Here is a 12,476-nt window from a genome sequence, read left to right on the forward strand (position 1 = left end):
CTTAAGATTCTCTCTCCCTCTTTTTCTCCCCTTCCCCCTACCTGCACATGTGCATTCGCATTCTCTCTAAAAATAATTAATTAAAAATTATTTAACAATTCCAGTCAGCAAAATATGCCCATAGGCCCTTAACATATCTAGGAAGTAAACAACCACATAATTATAAATTTCAAAAAAAAAAAAATCAAGAAGTCCTTTCTATCACCTACTGTGGAAGAACTTAGAAATTCTTGTCCCAAAAGGATTAAAATAAATAAATAAAAGTTTTAAGATAGGACTTGAGAAGGTAGCCCAAAATGTTAAAAAAAAAAGAAAAGAAAGAAAAGAGGTAACTCTCTAAGGTAAAGATAGGAAACCAGGGCGCCTGGGTGGCTCAGTGGGTTAAGCCGCTGCCTTCGGCTCAGGTCATGATCTCGGGGTTCTGGGATCGAGTCCCGCATCGGGCTCTCTGCTCAGCAGGGAGCCTGCTTCCCTCTCTCTCTCTCTCTCTGCCTGCCTCTCCGTCTACTTGTGATCTCTATCTGTCAAATAAATAAATAAAATCTTAAAAAAAAAAAAAAGATAGGAAACCATAACTAAAATCACAAAAATCATCATTTTTTAAGAGTTCTTAAACATACAAAATGTAAACCAATGGGAACTTTAAAGTAATTTGCTCTCAAAAAACAAAAATTTCCTGAAAGTGAGGAAATTATATATGTGATAGCCATTTTTTAAAAGAGCTAAAGGAGAAATCCTAGGGATTAATGAACCTGAATTCATAGACTAAGTATGAACAATGAACCAAAACATGTTATATTATATAAATAAAAGCCAGATCCTAACCTGAATTTTCCTAAGAGTAATAAAAATAATTTTTTTAATCTACGTTATCTTCTATCTGAATTTCTGTTAATTATTATTGTTACCTTCTTGGTTCATGAAAAAATAAGAAATGGTAGTACTTCATGAGTCTGAGAATAAATGAAACTCTGATGTCCTGTTAAATTTATAACTTAGTCAAAAACCTATTTCTCATTTTTCCATCTTTTCTTTTACCATTTGTTCACTAGTTGGTGTCTTTTTGAAATGGCATAATAATGAACCTTACAGAGATGTCCCAGACACATAAGTATTTCTAATCCCTGGAATCATCCTAATTATATAAACAGCAAGTTTTTCAAGGTAGCATCTCTACATTTCATCTCAGTTTATCCTAACTTGACAGATTATGACTACGAAATAAAGCAGACGGCGCAATGCTCAATCAAAAGGAGACTATGAAATGACTTCGGTTACAGTTAAAGTGGCATGACTAGGTCTCACTGCTGAACCATGCAGGCGGAGGGATTCGACTCAGTCTAACGGGAGTTCTCTTATGTTATGGCTGGTGCTCAGCAGTTCCATCCTGCACTTTCACAAGCAACCACAAGCAAAAGTAATCGAGGAAAGTACCTACACAGTTTACACTCAATATGGACTTTTGTGAAAGAAGTTTAAAAGTAATGTGTTTTTTTTTTTCCATTTGTATTTTCAACAGTATTATGTTCATCAGAGCAGCTCAAAATGCCTCCCATATATCATCTTTTTCATCCTTACAGTCTTTACTACATAACATTCACATTTCTCACTTTAAATTCCAAGTAAGTGGCAGACACAGCTAAAATTTTGGCCCATCATATTGAAAGTAACACAAAAGCCATCCTTTTATAGTTATTGAATAAACAACAATTAATGCTTTAGGTTATTCCTGAGGAGAAATGGTTATATGTAAGAATATGTTTCCATAGTGAATGGGTTTTTGTTTTTGGCCTCCAAACTAATTACTATTTTAGGTATTATTTGTTTATAGGAAGCATGAGATGATGCTAAGGAAAACAGAACCAGGTTTCTATAGAACCCTGATCTATAGAAAACTAAGGCACATTCATTGCCACATTGTTAGAAACAATGAAAATTAGAAACAACCTGAAAGCATTCACCAACTGTGAATGTAAAATAAAATTTTATACTTACATACTATAGAAGAGTGGCAATCATTAAGAAGAATATGACATATCTACATGGAAAGAGAGCCATGTTATATTGGCTTTTCAAGTTTGAGATTTGGAAGATTATGAACAATATGTATAGTGTAAAACTTTTTTTTTAAATGACTTTTTTACTGGGGGAAGGGGTGGGAGGGGAAAGAATGAATCTTAAGCAGGCTCTACACCCAGTACACTGTGTGACATGGGGCTTAATCTCACAATCCTCAGATCAGGACCTGAGCTGAAATCACTTAACCAACTGAGTAAGCCAGGCACCCCTAAACCTTCTCTATTTAAAAGAAATTGTGCATATATGTATGTGTGCATTTGGGTGTATATATATTAAAGAAAGCATACGAAACTTAAGGCTATTAATCTCTGGAAAAGGGTAAAAGAAGACTTTCATTTTAAAATCATATTCATCTATATAGTTTAATTTTTTTTTTCTTACTAAACATGTATTAATGACGGACGTGGTTGAGGAATGGCCTGAAAATACCTCTAAATGTCAACGGCCATTTTAGAAACAATTCTGCTGTTTATGAAAAGGCATTTTCTGTTGTATTGAGTTTCATGGGCTTCAGCCTTTTTTGGGTATTTGAATGACCTGTATGGAAACTATTTCTCTCTCTTTATTCTATTTTTCCTTCTTTCATTACCCAGGCTCCGATACACATTTTTCATCCTAAGGCTTTTTAAAGCTGTTGGGTCAGCCACCTCCCTTCCTTCCGTCATTTGCCCAGCTCAAAGCTGTATTCTCCTATAACTTACAGATAAATCTCAATACCCATTCCCACTGCCATATTCTACATTAGAGGGCCTTGTCTGTGATTATGCTGTGTCTCTACTATATGACCTGGCATTTTCAGCATGTCTATACAAGTGGAGAGCCAAACAATGAATGAACAGAAAGTCTACTGGCAGGGATAAGACATGCCATATGGCTTATAAGTGATAATTATAATTTATAAATGCCCATACTATCTGATATAGCAATTCTTCTAGGAATTTATCCTATAAATATGCTCATGTGTACAAAATTATATATATATATATATAAAACAATTTTCAGTAAAGCTTTATTTGTAATTGCAAAAGACTAGAAACAAACCAAATGGCCATATGTCCATTAGTAGGGGCTGGTGAAATATATTATGGCACATTTCATAGAATGAAATACCCTACCACCATAAAAAGAATTATGAACTTTCAGGCACAACCACTATAAAACAATTTAAGTCAAACAAATGAAACAAAAATTAAAGCACGTAACAGTGTGTATAGTAAATTAGTATTTATATAAACAAGGAAAAAAATGATACACACACATAGATATACAGATACACACTTGCTTAGCTTTTCATCATTACTTGCATCCGGCAATACTGGAATATTACCTATTATCGCTCAACCCCACACTTACTCTTCTTTGTCCATTCTACACTAAGTGCTGGGATTCTGAATATTACGTTACCTAGTTTCCTGTTCAGCTCTGCCATTAGAAGAATGCTAGCTGGAGATCCAATGGCAGGAGGAAGAGGAGAGGCTTCCTGCCCGTGGCTCCAAAAGTGAACTAGTTGCTGGTTGCAGCAGCAGTAGCTACAGCAACTACAGCATGGGACAATTCTGGATGTCCACAGCTCCTTTTCAGAGGTTCTAGCCTTATCAATGTGGGACCTCTTTGAATGGTACAGACCCACTTCGACAGCATCTGCAATAGCACAGCAGTAGTACACATATATGTGTACATATATATACAAATATATATATTTGTTCCTAGACAAAATTCGAGTCTTTTAATTTAGATATAACCTATCATTCCCACTAATTTTCTAAAAATTTCCATGTATAGGTGCATCTATACACTAACCTAAATGTAAAAAAAAAAAAAAGAATAACTTCATTTTAATTTAAAAAACTAACCAAATAGACATATAATGGGAAGAAGAATCTGATCCAACTTTAAAGCAGATAATCCAAAACTGTGCTATTCAACGTGGTATCCCCTAGCCATATGTGGTTCTTTAAATTTAAATAAATGTTCTTCATTCAGTCTAGCCACTTTTCAAGTGCTCAATAGTCACATGAAACCAGTGGAGAATTTACTAGAAGCACAGTTTAGAAATCATCTCCTAATCACAGGAAGTTTTATTGAATAGCACTGTTCTATTCTAGAAGGTAGAAATCCTCTTAAAGGCTACACCCAGGTGAGAGAGTGAGCTGCTGAGATATACAAGCTACTTGTGCAGATGATGTCTTTTATTGGGAAAACTCCCTGATGGATCCCTTCTATTTTTGTTTTTATTTTTTGGGCTAGAAAAGTAGAGGCTCCTAGGAATGGTTGGAAAGTAGAGAATGAATACTTAATATGCCACATAATAAAATAACAGTATTTCAGGAGGCTGCTGATAATCTCCCAGGAAGAAGATGTCTGAGATGTCTAGGTGAATTCAGAAAAGACGACAATGGGAGAGGCTGTGAGGAGTCAACAAGACAGAAGACAACTGGGAGCCCTCAGGTAAACAGCTAGTAAGAAATTCCCATGGCAAGGAGACCAAAAAAGTTAATGTTTAATATTCAAGTTGATGTTTCCTGTACTGTACAAGGCTGAATACCATTCAATTTTCCCCTAATCTTCAGTAACAATCTTTTATATACAAGAGCAACAACCCAGTGGAGCTCGGAGGCTATAAGAGAAATATGAAACTCAGACAAAGAAAAGGCAGCAGACATAAGAAGGAGGAGCAGTGGGGCTATAATACTTGGTGGGAGCAAGAAATTACAGCAAGAGAACCTCCAGGCTCCTCTTCCCCTAGTAAGCCTGAGACATGTTAGAGAGAACTTGTGGGAACCTGTAATATTAGGGAGTAGAGCTGGAGCTGTTTTGATAGGAAAGGTAACTCCAGGAAGCAGGAGAATTTCAGGCCATCCAAGTGATAGATACTTGGAACATACATGTACACATAAGACATATATTTATATTTCTACTCCAGTAAAGAAACTATACAAGGTAAAAAGAATTAGTCAAGAAGTTTAAAAATAGCACTTTTGAGTATGGACTACATGCTAGGCCCTTCTAAGCACTTTTACAGGTACTAACTCATTAAACCTCAGCACACCTTTAAAGTACTATTACAATTATCTTCTTTTTATAATTAAGAAAACTAAGTAAGTAAGCGAGATAATTCAAGCCCAGTAGGCTGGCCCCAAAGCAATTACTCTTACCTAACATACTATGTTGCCTCCAAACTAAAGTTCAAGAAATTGGTTAGGAAATTTTTATTTTTTCTTTTCAGTGAAAGATAAGCAGAACAAAATTTTAGAGTCTGTGATGTTCAATAATTTAGCATTCTTAATAAAATCTAAAGAAGCAATCTGCTACATGTTTTTAAGCTACTATTTCTGGGTAACTTACTGGCTAATTTATGGCAAATAAGGGCTATTAAGATATAAACAATGTAAAATTCTTAGGAAGGAAAAAATCCTTGGCATCTGCAACAATCTAGTTCTTAATTGTATTTGGTAAGGTCACGAAGCCTCATTCTGAGGCATGACAAATAACGTGTAAAATTTAAGGAGTAAACTGGAATTACCTTTGCATAATAAAATGAGATACCCAGAAAAAGGATAGTTTCTAATGAATTCAAAGTAACAAAAATTGACATAGAATGTAAAGATTTCTTAGTATTCTATTTGTAATTATTAAATACTGAAAGATAATAACAGATAAATAAAAGATAATAAAAGATAAAGCTGAGGAAGAGTTCTACATAGAGACTATTTCTAAAGAATGTTCAATATGAGGGGATGGGGTAATTGGGTGAGGGACATTAAGGAGGGCACTGAGGTAATGAACACTGGGTATTTTGACTGATGAATCACTGAGCTCTATCTCTGAGATGAATAATACACTATATGGTACTTAACTGAATTTAAAATTAAAAAAAAAGAATGTTCAATTTTGTCTTAATGGGCGTAAGAAAATTTCAAACTGTAGAAACTATATTTGGGATTCAGGTACTAGTTTAGAATCTATCATCAATCAGATATAACAATGAGCTAGTTAACATAACCTGGGTAGCAATGTGATTTCTATCATTAGTTCAATGCGATCTCTTTTAACTAAGGGAAAAAAAAACTAGCTGGGCTAATTGTTCTAGGCTCTGTTCTGGCTGGTAACAAAAGCTATTAAAAGCAGTTCAGTTTCTGATAGCCCAGGCCAAGGGCATTATCAGAAAGGCCAAACCCATGGGGGTATGTAGGCGGTCAGATGGTTAGGTGTCTGACTCTTGATCTCAGCTCTGGTTTTAATCTCAGGGTGCTAAAGTTAAGCCCCAAATGGGCTCCATGCTGAGTGTAGAGCCCACTTTTAGAAAAGGAAAAAAAAAAAAAAAAAAAGGCCAAACTTAGTAAAAGACTGGGCTCTGAGATATACATCTTACTTTTTCAGATGATGTCTAGATTTCCAATGTGACCTTTTCACAACTTTACCCATAGAGGAAACCCACACTAAGGAAAGGTGGCTCAACACAGCAAATCCTGATTCAAAAGGGCTCATAGTCTATGACTAATGTCATAGTCACCCATATCCTCACTCATCCTGACAGAGAATGACAAAATGGGAAGAAGTATTCTACTTCGCCTTAAACCAGGGTAAGAACATTGAATATCTGAGTGATTGCTGACACTTTAGTCATTTCCTTTGTATCACAATACCCAACCCAAATAAACAGGTCTTCCTAGTTTTTCTTTAAGCTCCATGTTAAACTGTCCTGAATTAGGTAAAAAATCTGGGGATAGACTCACGAGAACTCAGATAAGATGGTCCTTTACTTCTCAAACTATTTAAGAAGTCATTCTACAACAAGCAGCCTTTAATTTTCTATATGATCCAAGTGAAAGTAAGAGAGAAAGCAATGCTAAACAGGGTACAAAGCCCTAAAAAATTACATTCTCCTTCCTTTATTAACCATAATTGGGGAGCAGGGGAAGTGGTACTGCCATTGATGCAGACACCAGAGTACCAACCAAACAACGTTTCTCTTTTATTTAAAGAGCATCAAAAGCTCCCTTTTGCCAGAAGATAAAGTCCAAGCTTCCTGGCACAGTATGCAAAAGTCTTCAGCCCTGAGAAAACCTTCCTAAGGAGAAGCAAATTCTCCTTATTGGGAGGGATTTTAGGCAAAGTAAAGCCCAGGTGACAGAAGCCTATGGTATTTATAGGCAAATACAAGCAGCTAGTTATTGTCGAAATTTAGTGTGAGGAAGATTATAGAAAGGTACTGAAATTTAGCCAACCGAAATTATTCAGAACTCTAGGGTGTACTTAGCAATGGCCTGTCACAAATCTACTTCTAGGCTTCCATTTTGAAGTTGAGATAATTTTGTATTTTCTCTTCTATGATTTTTATTTTTAAATAACTGTACAGGGGTGCCTGGGTGGCTCAGTTGTTAGGCATCTGCCTTTAGCTCAGGTTATGATCCCAGGGTCCCAGGATCAAGCTCTGCATTAGGCTCCCTGCCGAGCAGGAAGCCTGCTTCTCCCTCTCCCACTCTCCCTGCTCTCATTCCCTCTCTCACTGCCATCTCTCTGTCAAATAAATAAATAAAATCTTAAATAAATAAATGTGCAAATTTATATATATAATACATATGTTTATATGTATATATATATATATAAGTAAGTATAAAAGTAAGGATAAAATTCCCCTTTAATTCCTTTAAAATCCCTAATCTCAGAAACTAGTCTGGCATGTATATTCTTTCAAACTTTTTATTATATGTTATACTCATAAATATGTACTCACAAAAATATATAGTATTGCACCATGTTCCTTTATGTTCAATGGTTTCCATGTAAATGCCATACTTCATCTTGCTTCTTTTACTTGAAAATGTTTGGAAATTTACCCATGTTAAGTCCAAATAGATCTAACTTGTTCTTTCACCTTTTGGGAAACTTATACCTCAATTAATCTAGCCATTCCCTATATGCGGAAAATGCTATATTGGTTATTTAGGTAATTAGAATGCATTTTCACAGTCTACTTGGAGTTTGGCAAGCTAGCAAGTAAAGAATAGTTCTGGGAATCACATACACTAATCTTCAAAGTCCAGAAATACTGTATCTTCTTGGTAACAATAGTTTGTTTTCAGCTTAATTGATTCCTCTTGTGAAACTGATCCACACTAATAATTCAGAGAAATCCTCAGTTTTGTATTCCAAATGAAGCCAGAGAAAATAAAATCATGGTAAATACTTGTCAGGAAAGTGTGAATCTCTTCTGAAATTATAAGTTCATTTTTACCAAATAGACTTAGAAATTTTGTATATTCATATTCCGTTCAATTCAGGGTATATAGGTATAATATGTAGTTATTTCAATCTAGTTATGTTTGATCCACACGATCCATTTAAGTCAATGTTCTTAAGTGTATTAGTAACATTTTTCTTTTTTTTCATGAAGTTTAAGAATCACGGCTCTGACATCTTACGATGTTGGTAAAAAAATATATATATATATATAGTTATGGGAACCCCCAAGGATTCAGCAAGTTGACTAATTCAAAATGCTCCTTGATCTAAGGAAAGAGAACAGTAAATCCTTTCATCAAGTTTCATCAAGTTTTCAACTGCATTAAAATAAAAATTTTAAATCTCCATAGCTGGCTTTGGTTTCTTTTAAATATCTTCTAAGTTGGCAGTAATTAAAAATACAAATATTAAGAGCATTACTTTTGCAATCTCTTCACTGTCCCTATAACAACAAACAGTGAGTGTGGGGTAGCAAGGTGAAATACAAAGTCTTCTAATTAATGATTTCATGAGATAGAAACACATGAAATTTCTGTTTCAATTTGAACAAACCTTAAAATCCAATTTTTCTTACACTGTATATACTCATTCTATGGTAAGACAATTGATTTCTTCTATGTTCTAAGCATACCCCAATTCCCTATTTGCAAATAGGCCCTAACAGTTCACATATATTAATTAATTAGATAAAAGATTGGGGGGCTATGTGTGTTTGTTTACTTCTGCATTTGTTTTTGGAGCAAGTGAATCTCAAGAAGGCTGCACCTCTGGCAGAGAGGGCAATTTGTTCAAGGGGGTGCCTGTCATGTTCCTGATGTGGTGGGGGTTAAACTAGTGAAATGACTAGAGACACTATTTCAAGCTGGACTTGTCTCATATACTATAAACACAGGCCACAAATGAGAGCTGCATATGTGACTTAAAATTTTCTAGTAACCACATTAGAAAAGAAAAAAATGGTAAAATTAATTTTAGTAATATATTTAATTTTACCTAATATATCCAAAATATTACTTCAATATAAGATCAAAATTTTAAAATTATTGATACTTTATGTTCTTCTATTCACACTAAATCTTCAAAATCCAGTGTGTACTTCATACTTTTGGCACTTTTCAACTGGATTAGTCATATTTCAAGCATTGAAAAAGCCATATAAAGCTAGTGGTTACCATATTGTACAGCACAGATATGGGGGAAAACCAAAAGCATTCAAATAAACATAGATCTAGGCTTAAATTCCAGTTCCATAACTCACTTAGCTATATCACCATGAGCCAGTTATATAAATTCTCTGAGACCTATTGTTCTTATCAGTAAAATAGGAATAATACCATCTGCCTTACAAATTTCTTATAAGAATTAAAGATAATATAAGGTACTTTGGCACATTATGTGCCTAGCATATAAAAGAACTCAATAAAATCCTCCTCATCCTCATCATTATATAAAATGAAGAAGAAAAGAGGAGAAAGTACCATTGTAAAAGGCTCAAATTCAAACTTCAAAAAATGTGGAGGAAAGCAGGAAAAGACATAAGAACTTGAAATAAGATCAAAATGTTTTCTAACTGAAATTTAGTCATCAATCCACTATTATCCATACAAAATAAAAACAAAACCATATTTTACAAAATTATGAATAATGCCAAAATAAGGTACAGCTAAAACTAGAGATATGGAGGCATTTGTCTTTTTTTTTTCTTAAGCAAATTTGCCTTCTTGGTTATTACTGCCAAGGCTAATATTAGTTTATATTTCTATGGTGGGAAAAATGACTAGAAAGTTGAGTAGACGGTTACTGGCATGAAAATGGGACACTAAAAATGCTGACAAGTAATCTACAAAGACTGTATTAGGGATACTGATAACCAAGCAGTTACTATATAATATATAATAGTAGTTTTTTAAAAATAATTGTTACAGAATATTTTCATTCACTTATATAAGATATCAACATAAAATACGGAAAATATATCAAACATACCTCTGATAAAAATGTTTGGGCCGATTTCTGAGCTCCTACATGGAGCAGATATTCATATACGTAGAGTGCTAACCTGGAAAATGAATAAAATATTTATTGAGAAGACATGTATTTAACATTCCTTCTTTAAATAATGCACATATTGTTTCACTACAAAAATATCCTACACACCAACAGTAACAGAAAACCAACTCTTCCCATATCTTGTCATTGGAATTTCATACATGTCTGTTCAGAAAGAACTTAAACTAAATAGCACACAAAGAAAAAAGGCAAATGTATCTTCTCTTGAAAAGATACATCTAAATAGGGATTTTTTTTCCTTTGAATCATGTCACTTATCATAACCTCATTTCCTTTGTTATACCTAACATAATCAATAATTTATAAACAAACAAAAAAATAATTTATAAACAAACAATAATCTCTATAACCTATTTTAAGGTATAGTTATTATCTTTCATTATTAAAATAAATGAATTAAGTAATTGGACCTTTCTAACAACTTTATATCCTCTGATCTTTTTGGTGAACAGTAACATAAACTCCAGTTCTTTGTACATCCGTATGCCAAAATGGGTGCTAAAAGCTCATTTTTAATATTTGTTCAGGCAACCTCTCCTTACTCTTTAGATTTAATTGTTAAACCAATAAGATAATACGTTAGCTTATAAGGATTCAAATTTTTAGCAAACAACAGCATTACGTAAAGTTTAAAAACATCAAATCATATTAAGCATTTGGGTACTTAGAGTTTAAAGGTTAATGCAAAATTACATATAAATTTATCATTCAAATACAGAATATTAAGTATGCACTATTCACTTATGCTACTCTCATTATCTTGTGGATTCAGAATTTTAAGCTACACCATGTGGCTCAATTTCAGTTGAGCTGTTAACAAAATATTATTCATAAACCCAAATTAGTCTGAGGCAGTATTTTTAATGATATCTTGGACTGATGCCCAGATAGCTCATAACAGTTCAGTTTCTGCTACACTATATTTACCAATATTAAGCCAGGTTTACAGTAAACAAAACAATGTAATAATAACCACAATTCCGTAGAGCTACACTATTTCTCTTGCCAAGTGAATTTTTGATTGTTAAAGATTGATAGCATTTGCAAAAATGAATATTTTCTTCATTTTCATGAAAAAAACATCATGCATGTAATGAAAAGAGAAAGCCTGTACAAATTCAATTGCTCCATCCTTTTAGCTCTTTCCCCATTCCAAAACTGCCAAACACTTAAAATGAGAATTTCTCTGTGGTTATTAAGTACCACAGGAGAGGAGACAGACATCTGTTAAAATTAATCATAGATTAAAAAAGTATGTTGTTGGAAACATATCCTAACCTCTTCAGGTTGAATGACACTTCTTAGATCATGCTTCTCAACACTTTTTCTGCCCTAACACACATGAGGGACATGACATGTGTCTTTTGATAGCAGTATCTCCTGTGGAAGTGTGGTTCATCTCCAAAGTCCATAATGGATATAGGAATTGGAATACTCCTATAGTTTTCAACAAATAAGCCCTACTGGTGATTCTTATCACACATTCTTTTTTTTTCTTTTTTTTTTTTTTTAAGATTTTATTTATTTATTTGACAGAGAGAGAGCACAAGTAGGCAGGGAGGCAGGCAGAGAGAGAGAGGAGGAAGCAGGATCTCCGCTGAGCAGAGAGCCCAATGTGGGGCTCGATCCCAGGACCCTGGGATCATGACCCAAGCCGAAGGCAGAGGCTTTAACCACTGAGCCACCCAGGTGCCCCTTATCACACATTCTCTGTATCCGACACAACACATCCCTCCAACAATGACTCCCAACTCCATCACATGATTCAGTGACCATGTTGGCAAATCTCATCTCAAAAAAGAGATTTGTGAATTTTTCTGGGAGACACTATGAAGCCTCAAATTTGCCTGCCAAGGACTGTGTCCCCCGCTACTGCCTGAGAAGAAATCTGGCCCCAAGTAATTCTTTGCAGTTTGTCAAATCTTAAGCTTCACACCAGACCCGTGTCAGAGGCCAGACAAAAACCTAGGCTGAAGTCAAAGGGTAAACAATAGCATGTTCCACCAAGCTTAGAAAAATAGGAAGCGAGAGGCAGAATGTGAAGCAGAGACCCCATGGTGGTCCTTGGGGGGTAACAGAAC

General features: G+C 34.5%; 1 protein-coding gene across 5 annotated transcripts in view; it reads right to left on the bottom strand.

Annotated features, from left to right (window-relative positions):
• The window catches only part of SSBP2 (single stranded DNA binding protein 2), a 312,411-nt gene that overhangs the window by 217,918 nt on the left and 82,017 nt on the right, over positions 1 to 12,476 (bottom strand). For all 5 annotated transcript variants that reach the window (XM_047730989.1, XM_047730990.1, XM_047730987.1 and 2 more), the window contains one exon: positions 10,312 to 10,384. In XM_047730989.1, coding sequence (XP_047586945.1) covers positions 10,312 to 10,384 — 73 coding nt within the window. Of the gene's footprint in view, positions 1 to 10,311; positions 10,385 to 12,476 lie in introns of those variants that run through there.

This window comes from Lutra lutra, chromosome 5 (assembly GCF_902655055.1).
Source record: "Lutra lutra chromosome 5, mLutLut1.2, whole genome shotgun sequence".
NCBI lineage: Eukaryota > Metazoa > Chordata > Mammalia > Carnivora > Mustelidae > Lutra > Lutra lutra.